The 18,066-nt window shown below is 47.2% G+C and overlaps 1 protein-coding gene across 4 annotated transcripts in view; it reads left to right on the top strand.

The window, feature by feature from the left end:
• The window catches only part of LOC137625967 (late secretory pathway protein AVL9 homolog), a 463,937-nt gene that overhangs the window by 349,152 nt on the left and 96,719 nt on the right, over positions 1–18,066 (top strand). For all 4 annotated transcript variants that reach the window (XM_068357038.1, XM_068357039.1, XM_068357037.1 and 1 more), the window contains 2 exons: positions 3,809–3,983; positions 4,403–4,491. In XM_068357038.1, coding sequence (XP_068213139.1) covers positions 3,809–3,983; positions 4,403–4,491 — 264 coding nt within the window. The remainder of the gene's footprint in view (positions 1–3,808; positions 3,984–4,402; positions 4,492–18,066) is intronic.

Here is an 18,066-nt window from a genome sequence, read left to right as displayed (position 1 = left end):
ACTGGATCTGAAGGACGCGTACTTCCAGATCCCAATCCATCTGTCTTCCAGGAAGTACTTGAGATTCAGCCTAGACAACAAGATCTACCAGTTCAAGGTGCTGTGTTTCGGTCTCTCCACAGCACCGCAGGTTTTCACCAGAGTGTTCACCCTGATATCTTCGTGGGCACACAGGATCGGCATCCGTCTCCTCCGTTATCTGGACGACTGGTGATCCTGGCAGACTCGGAGTCGACCCTTCTTCGACACCGAGACAAGCTTCTGGGACTTTGCCAAGATCTAGGGATCATGGTAAATCTCGAGAAGTCTTCTCTGCTTCCATCTCAACGACTGGTATATCTAGGCATGATATTGGACACCAATCTCCACAAAGCTTTTCCATCAGATGACAGGATAGCAAGACTGAAGAGGGTCGCAGATCCTTTCCTCAGACGAGAAGAGCTTCCAACCCAATCGTGGTTACGTCTCCTAGGTCACCTTTCCTCCTTAGCCCGTCTGGTTCCAAACGGCCGCCTCAGGATGAGATCCCTTCAATGGCGGCTCAAGTCCCGGTGGAATCAAGGCCACGATTCCCCTTACTTCCTGGTCCCTATGGGTCCTGCGGAACGGACGGACCTTCAGTGGTGGGTGACGGACGAAACCTTCGAAAGGGAGTGGATCTTCTCGTCCTCCCCCCCGGATTTGATGCTGTTCTCGGATGCCTCAAAAGAAGGGTGGGGGGCCCATGTTCTGAACCACAGGATCTCAGGCCTATGGTCAGAATCAGAAAAGTACCTCTACATAAATCTGCTAGAAATGAAGGCCGTATATCTGGCACTTCAACAGTTCCAATGGATCCTGGCGGATCACTCCGTGGTGGTGACGAGCGACAACACCATGGTGGTGGCTTACATCAACAAGCAGGGAGGTACCTTTTCACAACAGCTATCCCATCTTGCAGTAGAGGTACTGAGATGGACCGAAGTCCACTCGATTCCACTATCGGCTCGCTTCATTCCAGGCAAGAGGAATGTGCTCGCCGACAGTCTGAGCAGAGCATCGCAGATAGTGAGTACCGAATGGTCTTTGGATCCTCTAGTAGCTAGCAAAGTCCTGACTTTGTGGGGTTCCCCGACGGTGGACCTGTTCACGACAGCCTTGAACTTCAAGCTTCCGCTGTACTGTTCCCCAGTCCCGTACCCCAAGGCACTCTGGCAAGATGCCTTCCAACAACGGTGGGACAACATCGACGTTTGCACCTTCCCACCGTTCTGTCTGATGAGAAGGGTGCTCAACAAGACCAGACTATCGGTCAACCTGTCAATGACCCTAATAGCTCCGCTATGGCATCATGCAGAGTGGTTCCCGGACCTTCTGCAGCTCCTGACGGAACTCCCGAGAGAGCTTTCTCCACGACACGAGCTAATCAAGCAACCACACTGCAACATCTTCCACAAAGCCGTAGCATCGCTTCGGCTTCACGCCTGGAGACTATCCAGCATCTCCTCACAGAGAGAGGCTTTTCGCAACAAGTTGCGGAGAGGATGTCTCGACACCTGTGAAAGTCATCTGCAGGGGTGTACCTGGCGAAGTGGAGAGTCTTCTGTGGTTGGTGTCGTGGAAGGGGTATCTCTCCCCTCGATGCCACTATTCCACCAATAGCGGAGTTTCTTGTGTATTTGCGGGAAGAAATGCCCCTTTCGATCTCGGCAGTGAAAGGCTATCGCTCAGCCTTAAGCCTGACCTTCAGGCTGAAAGGAATAGACATTTCCTCCTTGCTGGAACTTTCCCTACTCATACGAAGCTACGAGCTTACCTGCCCTCAGTCGGAAGTGAGACCTCCTCCATGGAATGTAGTTCGTGTCCTCAGGTCTCTTAAGAGACCTCCGTTCAAACCATTACGCCAGGCTTCTGATTGTCACCTGACTTGGAAGACGGTGTTCCTGCTCGCTTTGGCATCGGCCAAGCAAGTCAGTGAACTTCATGGTCTCTCGTACGACGTCGTTCGGGTTCGTCCCTGAGTTTGTTGCTAAGACTCAGAATCCTGGAGTTCCGGACCCATGGTTCGACTCCTTCAGGATTTCGAGTCTCCGTTCTGTAACAGATGACCCAGACCATCTCCTACTGTGCCCAGTAAGGAGTCTGAGGCTCTATCTTAAGAGAACAGCTGCAGTTCGTTCTCGAGTGCAAGCCCTGTTTGTGAGCACAGGAAGGACGAAGAGGAGGGTCACTAAGAACACCATCTCAGCTTGGATTCGCAGGGTCATCCACCATTCCCTGAATCCAGACCCTCCTCCGTCACGTCGCCCGAGAGCACACGATGTCAGAAGCATCGCTACGTCCCTGGCATTCAAGAGAAATTTCTCAGTGACGCAGGTTCTACAAGCTGGGGTCTGGAAGCATCAAACGACCTTCACAGCCCACTACCTGCAGGACGTGACCCACAGGAGGCTCGATACGTTCTCTATCGGCCCTGTGGTGGCTGCACAACAGCTGGTCTAACCTCAGGCTCCTTAATGGACAAGTAGCAGAAGGTTGAGGGCATTGTTACCCGGTTTTAGTCTGCATGAATGAAAAAGTATGTCTGGCCCTTACTCTTTTCTTCATCCTCCCCTCTCTTGGGGAAAGCAGCATCCTGGGTTCTCTGCACAGCTGACCTCAAACCACTGCAGGTAAACCATGCTTCCTTGTGATCCTAGTATTAATATAATACTGTCGCGTCCCCCATACCCTGATGAGGTGGTATTGGGAACGTCCTAGCCTAGATTTCCATCTAAAGGACTTCAGGTCAACTTCCTAGGACGAGTCACACTTCTTTCCTTCACACACTAGCTTATGTAGGCCGCACGTTCTTTGCGGAGCAAGGAACTTGCGAGGTGCAGGGACTCCTTATCTCGAGTACTACACACTCGGATCCTGAGTCCCTGAGCAAAGCCAAAGCCAGTAAGGCTTGGACTTACCACCGTACCTAAGGGTTAAGTCACCCCATGTAAATAGCGTGGTTTGTATTTCGGTTACGGAACAAATGACAAATTCGGAGATAATTTGTATTTTTCCTAACCATACAAACCTTAGCTATTTACACATACTTGCCCGCCAGCCCTGTCCCCCGTGAAGTCCTACCTCTAAGCGAAGTGAATCAGTTCACCGGTGTGTGAGGGGGAGGGGTAGCTAGTTACCCCCTCGCTAACTAGCGAGGGGGTAGTAAACCCTCGTTAAAAATCTAATGGCTCGTCATTTCAGCTACGCCGAAAGTAATACCCCATGTAAATAGCTAAGGTTTGTATGGTTAGGAAAAATACAAATTATCTCCGAATTTGTCATGTTAAAATCACGTAAATAACACAAACAACATGGGATATGCTCGGAAATGCTTACAGCAGTCTGAGATCACGGGAAATAAACAGGTGATACGGGCTTTGAGAGCTCCTAAACGCTTGGCTACCTTGCGTTAGCATCTGTCAGTGCGCTCGTATCTCAAGTTTGTGCTCATATCTCAAGGCAAAAATTTGCTCGGTGGCTTGCTCGTACAGTATGTTGGGGCACTTGTAGGTTATGTATTACTGTATAGTAATTTGTACCATAAATTGTCAGATTTTATTAATCTTCTCCATTTTTTCACACTGATTATTGGTAGCAGTGATTTGGGTTTTTTTATAGCATGTTTGACTCAAGCTACATTTTTCTTTGTCCCTCATTATTCATTAATTTCAGGATCTCAATTTTTTTTTTCTCTTTGCTTAATATGTCAAGTGGGTATTTTTTTTTATTTGTACCCAGTGAAAATTATGGTTTGACCATGTTTTAATTTTTAACCTTCATTTATCAGATACATCACGTGAATGTGAGGTTTTTAATGGAAGCTTCATGATAGCCTGGAAAGAAACTCATAATTATCGTATGTGGAAAGCTTCGGGGCCCTACCCATCTCTGATGGAGTTGATGCCTGCTCATCCTCATGCTGGTAATCTCTCTATGACAGACATGAGGATACGTTTGTCACAGTAAGTAAATGGAAGTTTCAACTTAATTCCAAAACTAGGAAATGCTAAATATCTTGGCAGAAGTTATTATATTGGGGAAAGATCTAGAATTCATTTAGAGATCTGTAATTATTGTTTAACTGCTTAAATAGATAAAAGGATATTGAGTAACCTTTTTAGCTTACAACAATAAGACTGTGCGTACACTGCAGTGTAACAGTAGAGTATTGACTTGAAGGGTAGATTAAAGTACATAATACTGTTCCTACCAGCTTTAATGTGTAAAATTAATCAATTGTATTTGATACAACATTCCTTTTTTATATGTAAAATCTTATAGCATGACTTAATGAGCTGACAGAAAGAAAACTTCTGATTGAAAAACCTTATTTAAATTACTCCTCTATGTAAGGTATAATTTCTTAATCTCAATTTTGCAGCACTATACAGGGTTTGGATAAGGGACGGCGAATAAATCAAACTCTAGCAACAACAGGCACGGCAGTTGTGAAGACCAAGGAGGCTGTAGGTAAGATTCAGCCAGTGGCTGATAGGTGCTGAATTAATGTTTACTTTGTACAATGGAAATATTTGATCATCTTTAAGATAAAGTAAATTCATGTAATTAGGATACTAACTATCTGTTTTATTAAATGTGATTTTTGGGCTCAAGCCATGTCCTGATGGAAGGTTCCTATTGGTAGCTTTCTAAGGGATATTTGGCTACAGTGATATTCCCAGAGAATTGACCTTTAGGTCTCCAGAATTCTAACTCCTGGCGCGAATATCCTTAAAATTTCTCTTAAGGATATCGCATAATATCAGAGGATGTATATCTTGATACTACACATGGCAATCTTCACCCCGAATAAAGTTTTCGTTTTGAGGGGGAAGAGTGGCGAAACTGAAGGGGAGCCGTTATCAAGGTTACCCTTCCTCCTGTACTATTACGAGGATCCAAGATGGCACCCATTCCTATTTCAGTAGCGATTTCGCACGGTGGTTTTCCCTGCTATCTAACGTTTTTATCGTTATTGAGAGGATTTATCATGCAATCTCCAGCTTCTTCTGCCTCTGGAAAGTTGAGTATTTAATCTTTACAGTGTATAATTTTTAGCTCCTGCCTCACAGTGAAATTAGTTTGAGTTAATGTGTTATGGAGCTGGGCCAGTCACCGGAGGCGCCATGTGGGTGCTGTCGTTCGTTATGCATGTGTTATTAAGTTAACAGAACGACATTCCCGGTTTTGATAGCATTAATAAATTATGAAAACTATTTAGGCACAATTATACTAGTAAAGATATATTTATGCATACAAATTTCCTCTTCCTTATGTCGATTGTATACGTTAGAGTTTCGGCGATTTAGATAACCGAGATCTCGCCCGCGCTAGGCTACCTAGCCTAAGTGCTTTAGTATACTTACATACACTATCCCCGTTTACCCTCTTGTATCATTTTATCAATTCAACAGGAGATAGTATATATCCTAGAATTATTTATATAACTCGATACTCGTCTCCTGTGGAGATTTATGGGTAATCCCTCCTTCCCTCTGAGTGCCGCCATAGGCAACAACCCTATCTTGGTCTCGCCGTTGAGTAGTTCACTATGGCTTGACTAGGCTAGTGTTTTCTGTCTGCCACCCCTGCCGGCAAGTATCCCGGCTTGGGTTTTCGACAGAACCTCAGAGTATTCAGTCTTTCTGCCGGTGGCCGGGCTGCAGGGCGAGTAGTCACTCCCCTGCCGGCTTAGAGCTGTCGGCATAGGAGGCTAAGCCTCCCTAGGCCGCACTTGAAGTGGTAGTATAATGCCGCCACCTTCTCCCCTGCGGTCTTGAAGACTAGTCCTGTTTCGGCAGACCCTAGGCTGAAGAATAGATATTCTTCTGCCGCCTAGGATGGCGCCGATACTGAAACAAAGTTTCACCCTTGTGTGGGAGTGGCAGCAATCCTGCTGCCTTCTCCTACACTTAATACAGGACACTTTCCCTGCTCCCTTCTGTCCTTTAGCGATGGCCTAGCTATCGCAATCCTGTGGCCATCATCCTACAATCTCCCCGCTTGCCAGATAGATCGTAGTGCCGGCCGGGCTCCTGCATAGCAGCTGTATAGTCACTTGGTCTTTCCCTTATGGACGCAAGGCTCCGGGAAAGGTTGTGCCGGCTGTGACGGCTGCCGGTGGGAGACCCCTCTGCCGTTGAGTGTTCTTCAGTCCTCCCTTGGACTGCTATCCACATCCCTGAAACCATCAGCGACCGAAAACGGATCTTGTGGCTGGATGGAAGCCTGAATGATACATTCTCCCCTTCCATTTGAACCCTCATTCTGGAGGAAGGCAGTAAGGTTATATACTTACACCCTTATTTATTGTAAACATACATTTTAGTAAGGCAGCCCTTCACTCCATGCTTTCTCTCTCTCTGTCAGCTAGTGCCGCCAGGTACTAACCCAGGACCGGTGCCGTCAAGTACTAACTCACTGGATCGGTGCTGCCAGGTACTACCCAGCCGGCGGCATGCCGGCCGGACCGTGCCGCCAGGTGCTAGCCTAGCCGGCAAAATGGCAGCTGAACTACAGTATATGATTATATAGTAGCCAGTATATTTGCAGTATAGTATATACTGCAGACAGAAAACTATAGTATATATTATACAGTAGTTATTTTCCAACATACCTTGTGTATCCTTGCACAGTCTATTGTTGAGACCAGTCCTATATTGAAAGAAAAGTTTTTCTTCAATACACTGATAGTTAATCAGTTAACAACTTACCCCACAATATTAAAGAATTTAAGAAGAGTTAGTGTTAGTATACACTTATTCTATCCCTAGAGGTTAGAACCCTTCTGTTGAGTTTGCCTTGATAAGAAAACTCTATAACTTTAATATTGGGGGAGGTCACAGCAATTGGCTGGACAGGAGACACAAGTATGTGTCTTTCCTATTTCCCTTCTAGCTTACTATCCTAAGCTATAATGGTTAAAATATTATTATTTTGCATAACCTGTTTATCATGTGAGATAAACAACTGCATACTCATTTGATTTACCTTTCTTTACAGGAGGAACCCCAAATGAAGTGCGACGTGATCTTCTGTAACCACAGGAGTAGGAACTTCTGTGGTCACAAAGCCTGCAGGTCTCAGGCCCCCTGCACCATCACTACCAAAACCCTGCGGTACTGGGACACCCAAGACTGCAACATCTGCCGGACCTTGGTGACCTAGGGTTTCGACGACCCCAAGTCAGCGGAGTCGAGGGATGCAGCACGAGAAAAGCTGCGCAAAGGGGTACGAGAGTTCCAGAAGAACTCTCCGGGACCGTACCTGCCTAATGACAGGATGCGTAGCTTGCTGTTCCTGAAAGCGGGTAGTGAAGCTGTCGTGCCCCAAGTACAACCCTGACCTCCCTGCGTCCAGATTGCCATTGATACGGATATCAGTGAGGCGTTGCAAGGCATGGACATCCACCAGGAGGAAAGGATGTCTGAAGTGTCCACAGACACTGAAAAGGATCTACTTAAGGATGATCCCAAGGAGGAGTCTACTCTACCTCCGGAAGAAGAAGATGATGTTGAGTCGGAGTCCCTTCCGTCTGTGCTGGCACCGGAGCCGTTACCCACGACATCTTCCGTTTCTACCCCTCCATTGGACAACATGAGCCAGGTACTGGCCCATCTTACGGCCCTAATGGAGAACTTTCGCAAGCAAGGCGAAGCAAGGGAAGCATACTCGAGAGAGAGCTCCGTAAAGCTCGACTCACCACCTCTCGAGGGTCATACAAGCGACCCAGAGTCCAAGACCTCCCACCCTGCTCCGAAACCAATCCCTGGAGGTATGCGGAGTTTATGCCAATTACTAACGGTAAACTCTATATCTCGGGGAAAATGGGAGCCGTCCCCTTAGACGACATTCAGTTCTGGCCAAGCCTTAATGCTTACCCTGACTGCTTCATTCGACTGAAGCAGGAGCCAGCGTCAAAAGAGGAGACGGAACCGAAGGATGTCATGGTTTTCGACCACGACAAGGCACAGGCTCTCTTGTCGAGCACCCTGAAGAAAGTGAGTTACACGAACTCGAAAGTGTCCGCCTTGAGCAAGAAGCATCCTACCTTTCTTGCTCCTGCTTCAATAGCCTTCCCCTTTACGTCGAAGGCTTTTAAAGCTGTTGCCAAGGCACTGGAGGCAGGCAAACCATGCCCTGCACTAGAGGAGGGTAGGCCTCTGTCATTAGCCCTGCCCATGGAGGATAAGAAATGGAAAGAAGTCCACCTAACCTTCTCAGTAAGGAAGTTGGATGCAGATATCGTGGGACGTCAGTTCAGCGAGAATCTCCCGAAACTGTCAGACTTTCTCTTGCGTAGGGAGCAAGAGACGAAGAAGAGACTTGCGGCATCCCTATCCCTACAGAACTGCATCAAGATGTGTGTAGGCCTGAAAAGCACCCCAGACATGCTCATGGTCATAGCCAAAATGCACATGGCCACCTTAGTAAAGGACCTGTATGCCTTTATGAAGGCTAGGAGAGCCTGTAGAGAGTTCGTGTTTGCTGCAGCAACAGTGAAACACAAACCCAGGAAGCTAATATCTTCCAATATCTAGGGTAAAGACCTCTTCCCAAATGAAGTGGTCAAGGAGGTAGTTGATAGAGCCGCCACGGAGAATAGGAACCTTCTCCAGAAGTGGGGTATCTCATCAAAACGAAAGTCTTCCCCGGATGCGGGTCCCCAACATAAGAGGAAGACCAAGAAGCCCAGACTACCCTCTCGGCCTGCCCAACAACATCCCACAGTCACCATAACCGCGGTACCCCAAGTGGTTGCTCAACCACAAACCACATTCCAAGTGATGCCTCAGCAGCTGGTTGCCCAGTCACCAGCATTCAACCCTGGGTTTTAGAGGCAAACCACTACCTTTCGTCCCAAAGGTAGAGGCTCCAAACGGGGCTTCTTAAGACACCCCTCACGAGGTAGGAGAGGACGCGGTCAGGGAGGTAAATCCTCCGAACAATCGAAGCAATGAGATGCTTCAGGTAGGAGGGAGGCTCCAACACTTTCAGGATAGTTGGACCTTCGATCCTTGGGCCCACCGCCTAATCAAGAATGGACTTGGATGGAGCTGGAGCAAGCCTCCACCATCATTTCCTCAATTCTTCCATCATTCCATCCCCTCATTGGAAGAATATACCGTAGAACTCTTGAGCAAACGGGTAAAAAGGAGAGCAAAGTCCATCAAATTCCAGGGAAGGCTGTTTTGTGTTCCCAAGAAGGACTCAGACAAACTCAGAGTCATTCTGGACTTGTCGCTACTCAACAAGTTCATCGAGAACAGCAAGTTCAAAATGTTAACCCTTCAGCACATAAGGACCCTGTTACCAAAAGTGGCGTACACAGTCTCAATAAACCTGGCAGATGCTTACTGGCATCTCCCCCAGTCAGCCGCCCCCTCTCCTATTACCTAGGATTCAAGCTACAGAAGGAAAAGTATGTCTTCAAAGCCATGCCCTTCGGACTAAGCATAGCCCCAAGGATCTTCACGAAACTTGCAGACGCAGTCGTTCAACAACTACGCCTAGGTGTTCAGGTAGCAGTGTACCTGAACGATTGGCTGGTGTGGGCAGCATTCAGGACGGCTTGTCTGCAAGCATCCAAGAAAGTGATCCAGTTCCTGGAACATCTGGGATTCAAGATCAACTTCAAGAAGTCTCGACTCTCTCCAGCTCAGGAGTTTCAATGGCTGGGAATCCATTGGAACTTGAAGTCACACCGCCTTTCCATTCCCCCAGGGAAGAGGAGAGAGATTGCGGGGTCTGTCAAGAGACTACTGAAATCTGACAGGATCTCAAGATGCCAATAGGAAAGAGTAGTGGACTCTCTCCAGTTTGCAGCAGTAACAGACCCAGTGCTAAGAACACAGCTTGAAGATGCGTCAGGAGTCTGGAGAAGATACGCATCAAACGCTTGAAGAGATCTAAAAAGACCGATACCGACCTTACTACGAACACTTCTCAAGCCGTGGTCGAAGGCCAAGAACCTAACGAAGACTGTACCCTTGCAACCACCTCCACCATCGGTGACCATCCACACGGATGCGTCGATGGAAGGATGGGGAGGTCACTCCCATCAAAGGAAAGTCCAAGGGACTTGGTCTTCTCTGTTCAAGACCTTTCTCATCAATATTTTGGAGGCCATGACAGTCCTCTTGACGTTGAAAAAACTCTCCCCTCGCAGATCAGCCCATATCAGGCTGATCTTGGACAGCGAAGTGATAATGAGATGTCTGAACCGACAAGGCTCGAAATCGCCCCATATCAACCATGTGATATTAGCCATCTTTCGTCTAGCGAAAAAGAAGAGATGGCACTTATCAGCAGTTCACTTACAAGGGTTCCGCAATGTGACAGCGGACGCTCTATCCAGGCTCAAGCCGATAGAGTCAGAATGGTCCCTTGACGCAGACTCATTCTCCTTCATCTTGGAACAAGTCCCGGAACTGCAGATCGACCTCTTCGCGACGAACGACAACAAGAAACTACCTTGATATGTAGCCCCATATGAGGACCCTCTGGCGGAGGCGACGGACGCCATGTCCCTCGATTGGAACGAATGGACCCGGATTTACCTGTTCCCTCCGACCAGTCTCCTGCTGAAGGTCCTCAACAGGCTGAGATCCTTCCAAGGAACGGCAGCTTTATTGGCCCCCAAGTGGCCCAAGAGCAACTGGTTCCCTCTGATAATGGAACTGAAGCTGAAGCTGGTTCCTCTACCGAACCCAGCACTATCTCAACAGGTTCAGAAGTCGACTCTTCGCTTCATCACAGAGAACCCAAAACCTTCATCTCATGATTTTCTCGCCTTAGCGGTTAAGAAAAGATTTGGGATCTCAAAAGGTAGTATAGACTTCTTGGAAGAATACAAGTCCAAGTCAACTAGAAGACAATATGAATCGTCTTGGAAAAAGTGGGTTGCTTTTGTTAGAGCAAAAGGACCGAAAGAAATCTCAATAGACTTTTGTCTGTCCTTCTTTATCCACCTTCATGAACAAGGTCTGGCAGCCAACACGATAACTACGTGTCAGTCGGCCCTGACTAGAGCCTATACGCCTTCCAAGTGCACCTGACGAACGAAATCTTTAACAAGATCCCGAAGGCATGCGCGAGACTTAGGCCTGCAGCTCCTCCGAAGCCGATTTCATGGTCCTTGGACAAGGTCCCACATTATGCTTCAACCGTGAACAATGAAGATTGTTCTCCTAAGGATCTAACCCAAAAAGTTATTTTCCTGTTCGCTATAGCCTCAGGGGCTAGAGTTAGTGAAATAGTAGCCCTATCCAGAAACGAGGGCCACATTCAGTTCACAGAAGTGGGAGAACTGAATCTCTTTCCTCATCCAACCTTTCTCGCCAAGAACGAGCTACCCACCAAGAGATAGGGTCCCTGGAGAATCTGCCCTCTGAAGGAAGATGTCTCTCTGTGTCCAGTAGAATGTCTAAAGGTCTATCTTCGAAGAACTTCAGACTTCAGGGGAGGACAGCTCTTTAAAGGAGAAACATCAAGATCAAACTTATCCCTAAAACAACTGAGGGTGAAGCTCATCTACAGTACTACATTTGCAGAGCGGATCCTGAAAGTACACCCGTAGGTCATGATCCAAGAAAAATTGCTTCATCACTGAACTTTTTTCAGTATATGGACTTTGCGTGTCTTCGCTCATATACTGGATGGAAGTCATCCAGAGTGTTCTACAAACATTATGCGAAGCAAGTGCACGAACTGAAGCATTATGTGGTGGTGGCAGGTAGTGTATTAAAACCTGTCGTCTAGTTCTGCGATGAACAGTGAATTGATTGGGACTATCAATTAGGGTGAAAAGGTGTTGACACCTTCCAGTGCAATACTTTTTAAGTGGGTGTCACCATGGTGACACTAAGACTGTTCAAAATCTCAGTTGTAGAATTATACAGATAACACTTCTGCCGTGTGTACATTGTACACAGTGTTGATAATATACAACATTTAAAGAAAATCATATTGAAAAATTTTGTCATTTTCAAATTTCATAGTGGCACTAATCATTTCTTCCCTTTCAGGTAGAAAACTTTTCTGTCTAAGTTGTATGTATAATTCCCTTAACATGTTACACTTGTTATTCTATTTACTCATTTATCGTAAATAAATGTCTATTAAAGTGTAATTGCGTCTTTTTTCGCCCTGCAGTTAGCACAATAAACATAGCCAGAGTTCTCTTACTTATTTACCTAAGTAAGCCTCATATTATTGTATGCTTACAAACAATGGATATAGTTGATACTTTTTGTTCCGACAACATATACAAACCGTGAGACTTTTGTATATCTAGTTGATACTTATGTTTGTTCGTACAATATATTCAAACCTTGAGACCCTTTTCTACTGTCTAGTATGACTCTTCCCTGCAGGGGTTAGGAAGCCCTAACATTGTCCATGATTAGTGATAATGATGTATAACGGTAACGTCACATATCTCAATGGTCTGGATGACCATAGAAAAAATTGTCCCAAGGTTAAGGCACCTATGAAAATCCACAGATACAGTACTTTCAAGTAATTCTCTGGTAAACTTCCATCAGGACGACATGGCTTGAGCCCAAAAAACGGATTTTGAAGCAAAGCGAAAAATCTATTTTTGGGTGAGATGGCCATATCGTCCTGATGGACCCGCCCTCCTTTTCCATAGAAAAGGCTTAGGCAAGATCCCTCCCAAAACTACACTATCTGTAGCACCATGCTCAATGCTACAAGGAATGAGCGCCATCTTGGATCCTCGTAATAGTACGGGAGGAAGGGTAACCTTGATAACGGCTCCCCTTCAGTTTCGCCAATCTTCCCCTCGAAACGAAAATGCTATGTGATATCCTTAAGAGAAATTTTAAATTTTAAGGATATTTGCGCCAGGAGTTAGAATTCTGGAGACCTAAAGGTCAATTCTCTGGGAATATCACTGTAGCCAAATATCCCTTAGAAAGCTACCAATAGGAACCTTCCATCAGGACGACATGGCCATCTCACCCAAAAATAGATTTTTCGCTTCGCTTCAAAATCCGTTTATACATCCTGGTTAATCAAGGCAAGTTATTGCCCTTAGGAAGGTTTTTCTTTTTGTTGCTTTCTTCTTCCCAACCTTTATCCCTACATTAAGTGGTCGGTTGCTTGATTAATTGATTGATTATGAGTTATCTGGCATCCTGACATCTAAGGTCATTGATGTCAAATCGGTTGCTTGATACGATCCCTCCAATGCCTTTTATCACAGCATCCTCTTCCACCAAATCTCCTCTCTCCATGTCATCCTTCACCTTATCTCTCCATCTAATTACTGTAGCTGCCTCCCTCTCAATTTTCTCCCCCAGCAGGTGGTTCCTTTCAAGCCTTCCTCACTTCCTCCCCACCATCTGTCCTCAACACATGCCCACACCATCTTGGCCTTGACACTCTGATCACCTCTGTAATCTTTACTATGCCTGCCATTCTCCTTATTTCATCATTTTCTAATCTTTTAAGCAGTGATATTCTCATAATCCACCTCAACATTCTTATCTCTATTTTCTCAGGCTTTGCCTCCTCATTTTGTATAAGTATCCATGTTCCCAATTCATACTTTTATGAATAGAACTTACCTGGCAGTTATATATATATAGCTATAGTCTCTGACGTCCGGCAGAATTTTTCAAAACTCGCGGCAACCGCCGTGTGGTGGTTGTGCGGTTAGGTGGTTAACAACCCTTACAGGGTGGTACTTTGAATCATTCCCGTTTTCTGTTCCTCAGATCATCTCTACTGGTTGGACTGACAACATCGTTGGTCCGCCATTGGAGTTTTTCGTTTGCTTTCCCTGTGTCGCTGTACCGGACTTATTTTTTGGTGAAGTACACTAACCTGGGGTTTTGGCAATCGCATTTGTGATTATTCTTTGATATTTGTTTGTTTACGATGACTGATAAACTTCATTTTCGTGTTTGTGTGAATGAGGAATGTAAGGTGAGGTTACCAAAAGTTTTGGTAGACCCTCACACTGTTTGTTTGGGGTGCAGGGATTTTGAATGTGCGCTTGATAAAAGGTGCAAGGAATGTGAGGTTTTGAGCGAGAAAGAATGGTTGGGTATGAAACACTATGTGTGTAAGTTAGAGTTAGATAAAGCCAGGAGAGCTTCAAGATTTAAATCTAAATATACTAGTGAGCTTAGCATAGATATTTCATTTGATCAATTAATTAATTCCTCTGTAGAAGTTGAACCTTCTCCTGAGGTAGTAGCTCCTGCCCCTTCTACAGGAACGGTAACTACGGATGACCCTCAGTACGCCAGGATGGCGGCTGAGTTGAAAGCTCTTAAAGACCAGCTTTCAGCCTTGAAATGTAAGAGTGAAAGTGTAATTAGTGCTTGTGAAAGTGAAGTGGAGGTGGCGACTGATCGAACCTGTCACGTCCCTAGGACTAGACCTCTACCAAGCTCCCAGGACCAAGGGAGAAGGTACGTCGACGGCCGCAAGGGAGTGAGAGGTACGTATCCTCGGTCAGCCGTCGCCTCAGGCCGTCCTGTTGCGTTTTCCCAGGCTGCTCATGACCGCCACGGAAAAGGCATGTCGGAAGTGATGGTGTCTTCCCCGAACCCTTCTCCTAGACGCAAATGGCAGTATGAGGCTTCGAGACCGACCAAGAGGAGGTGGAAATAAGCTGACCAGACCCGTTCTCGCTCTCCCCTTTCAAGTAGCCCGGAACCTTTTCCTTCCGAGGATGACTGGGACGTCGTTCCAGCAAAAAGGTCAAAGCCTAGAGATGGAAGGAAGGAGAGTTCTCCTCTTCTTTTAAGTGACGAGAGACCATCGAGAGACACTTCTCCTATGACCAACGTTACTCGGCAGCCATCGCCTTCGGAATCGCAGGACCCAGCAGCTGTCGCGAAGTCTTTCATGACGGTGATGCAGAAACAACTGTTTTCTCTTGTGCAAGCTTTTAGTCGCCCTTCCCCCCTCCCAGTCGGGCAGGCGTAAGGATGACTCTTTACCGATTAAGAAATCGGCCTCTGAGAGGGAACGGAGTTCCTCTCCCTTGCAGGACAAACACCGTCACTCCTCTCCCAGGGAACCGCGGCGCGATTCGTCAAGTGCGCGACACCACCCTTCTTCTTCCTCAACTCGCCGCCAGGACGCTTGCGGTTCTCGTCATCTGGACGCTTCCGTCTCTCGTTCGCGACGCCAGGACGCATTCAGCCTGCCTCTCCAGGACGCTTCCGTTTCGCAACACCAGGACGCATGCAGCTCTCGGTGCAAAGATGCTTCCATCTCTCGGCGCCAGGATGTATCCTCCTCCCGCCTCAAGGACGCTTCTAGCGCGCGACACCAAGACGCCTCCAGCACGCGGCGCTAGGACGCACGCGCCTCTCGGTGTCAGGACACATTCAGCCCTCGCCAACAGGATGCATCCGACGATTTGCTTTTCTCGGATGCGGAAGGAGGTGATCTTTACGCTAGTCGGATGGATACTGATCGGCATGTGAAAGGAACCTCCGACTTAGGTCCTTCAGCCCAAAGAGAGACTGAGTTGGAAGTAGGGCAAGATCTAGAGGATATTTCAGAGGATGAAGATAAGCCTGCTAACGCGGCTGCGGATTATAAGGTTCTCTTTCGCTCTCTCCTTGAGCTTTATGGGGAGGAGTTTCAACCTGCTGCTCCTCGTTCTCCTCAGTCGCAGTTTAGCAGGAAGAAGGCCTAAAAGCAGTCGGCTTTAATCGAAATGAAGCTGTCCATCTCGGCTCTCGCTAGAGTTGATGACTGGCTGAAGGAGCGTAGGCAAGCGGTAAAGACCACCTTCTCGTTTCCACCAGCTCGACTTGCATTTAAGGCGGGCATGTGGTACGAGACTGGAGAAGCTCTGGGCCTAGGAGTGCCTGCCTCCTCCCAGGGGGACTTCTCTGGCATTGTTAACTCTTTTAGAAGACATGCCCTTAACTCGGCAAAGGTAATGTGGTCTATGTCTGAGCTTGACCACCTCGTCAAGGAAATTTTCCGAGCCTTCGAAGACTTCAGTTTTTTGGACTGGTTTCTGGATACGCTGGCCAGGAAAACAGAACGGTTAGAAGAAACAGAAGACCTTACTAGTATTATGGCCTGCATGGACAAGGTTCTTAGGGATGGGTCAAATGTGTTGGCTTCCCTATTTTCTGCAGGAGTTTTAAAGAAGAGGGCCCTTTTATGTTCATTCACTTCCAGAGCAGTTACGGTCGCGCAGAAGGCTGAGCTCCTTTACACCCCTCTCTCGCATCACCTTTTTCCTGAGTCCCTTGTCAGGGACATTACCCTTTCGCTAGCGCAGAAGGCCACACAAGACCTCCTGTCACGCTCCGCAAGGAAGCCTTTACCAGTGATTCCTTCGTCACTGAAGAGAGAGGAGAGGAAACTTCAGCAGCCCTTTCGAGGTAGAGCTCCTACGAGAACAGACTTCAGGGGAAGAAGGCTGGAGACGGGCGGTAGAAATAATAGAGGTTTGTTCAGGTCCTGCTCCAGGAGATGAAGCTCAAGTCCTCCAGACAGCGGTAGGAGCAAGGCTGTCACTTTTTTGGCCTGCCTGGAAGAAAAGAGGGGCGGACGCCTGGTCCCTCTCGGTCATCTTGAAGAAGCCTCCGCTTTCAAATACACCTCTAGCCTTAGTGGCGCAGTACTCGAACGCCGTGAAACAAGAGGCTCTACTGGATCTGGTGAACCAGATGCTGGAGAAGGGAGCGATAGAGCCATTTCTGGAACTGTCTTTCCCAGGTTTCTACAATCGCCTGTTTCTGGTACCCAAGAGCTCGGGTGGATGGAGACCAGTTCTAGATGTCAGCGCTCTGAACGTCTTTGTGGAAAAGACAAAATTTACCATGGAGACGACTCAGTCGGTGCTGGCAGCAGTACGTCCAGAGGACTGGATGGTGTCTCTGGATTTACAGGACGCTTACTTTCACATCCCCATCCATCCAACTTCAAGGAAGTTTCTAAGATTCATGATCCAGGGCAAGTGTTTCCAGTTCAAGGCCCTTTGCTTCGGCCTCAGCACTGCTCCTCAAGTCTTCACCAGAGTAATGGCGAACGTGGCAGGATAGCTTCATCAAGAGGGGATAAGAGTATCTCTATATCTGGACGATTTGTTGATAAGATCCTGGTCGAAGGAGAAATGTCTGGAGGACCTACGCAAGACTTTTATGATGGCTCAGGAACTGGGTCTCGTCATCAACAAGGAGAAGTCCCAGACCAAACCGAGTCAGACGATTCTTTATTTGGGGATAGTTCTGGACTCAGTTCGTTTTCGGGCTTCTCCCTCCCTAGAAAGGCAGACCAGGTGCCTCGGGAAGGTTCAGGAATTCCTGGAAAGACAGAAGTGCTCAGCGAGGGATTGGATGAGTTTGCTGGGAACCCTCTCCTCGCTCGAACAGTTTGTCTCTCTGGGAAGACTGCTCCTCAGACCTCTTCAACACTTCCTATCAAGGGTGTGGGACAGGAAGATTCAGGAGGACTCCTTTTCCTTCCTCATTCCAGCAGAAATCAAAAGTCATCTGATTTGGTGGCTGGATCCAGCTATTTTAGGGGAAGGAATCTCCCTGTTCAGGAAGAACCCAGACCTAGTGTTGTTCTCAGATGCTTTGGAGTCAGGATGGGGAGCAACACTGGGAAGCAAGTAGGTCTCAGGCTCTTGGGGAAAGGAACAAAACGGATGGCACATCAACAGGAAAGAGCTGATGGCCATTCTGTTAGGACTGAAGGCCTTCAAAGACTCCATGTCGGGGAGGATAGTGACGGTCAATTCGGACAACACCACGGCTTTGGCTTACATCAGAAAGCAAGGGGGGACTCACTCTCTGTCTCTGTTCGAAACAGCAAAAGAGCTCCTTCTGTGATCGAAGGAGAACAACGTAGAATTTCTAACAAGATTCGTGCAGGGACAGAAGAATGTAAGGGCAGACATGCTCAGCAGGAAAGGGCAAGTTCTTCCCATGGAATGGACCCTCAACCATCAGGTCTGTCAGAGTCTGTGGAAGTTATGGGGGAGGCTTTTAATAGACCTCTTTGCCTCCAACCAAAACAAAAGGATCCCCAACT

The sequence above is a fragment of the Palaemon carinicauda genome, chromosome 33 (assembly GCF_036898095.1).
Source record: "Palaemon carinicauda isolate YSFRI2023 chromosome 33, ASM3689809v2, whole genome shotgun sequence".
NCBI lineage: Eukaryota > Metazoa > Arthropoda > Malacostraca > Decapoda > Palaemonidae > Palaemon > Palaemon carinicauda.
Note: the sequence above shows the minus strand (reverse complement) of the source record. Positions and strands in the feature narration are given on the sequence as shown.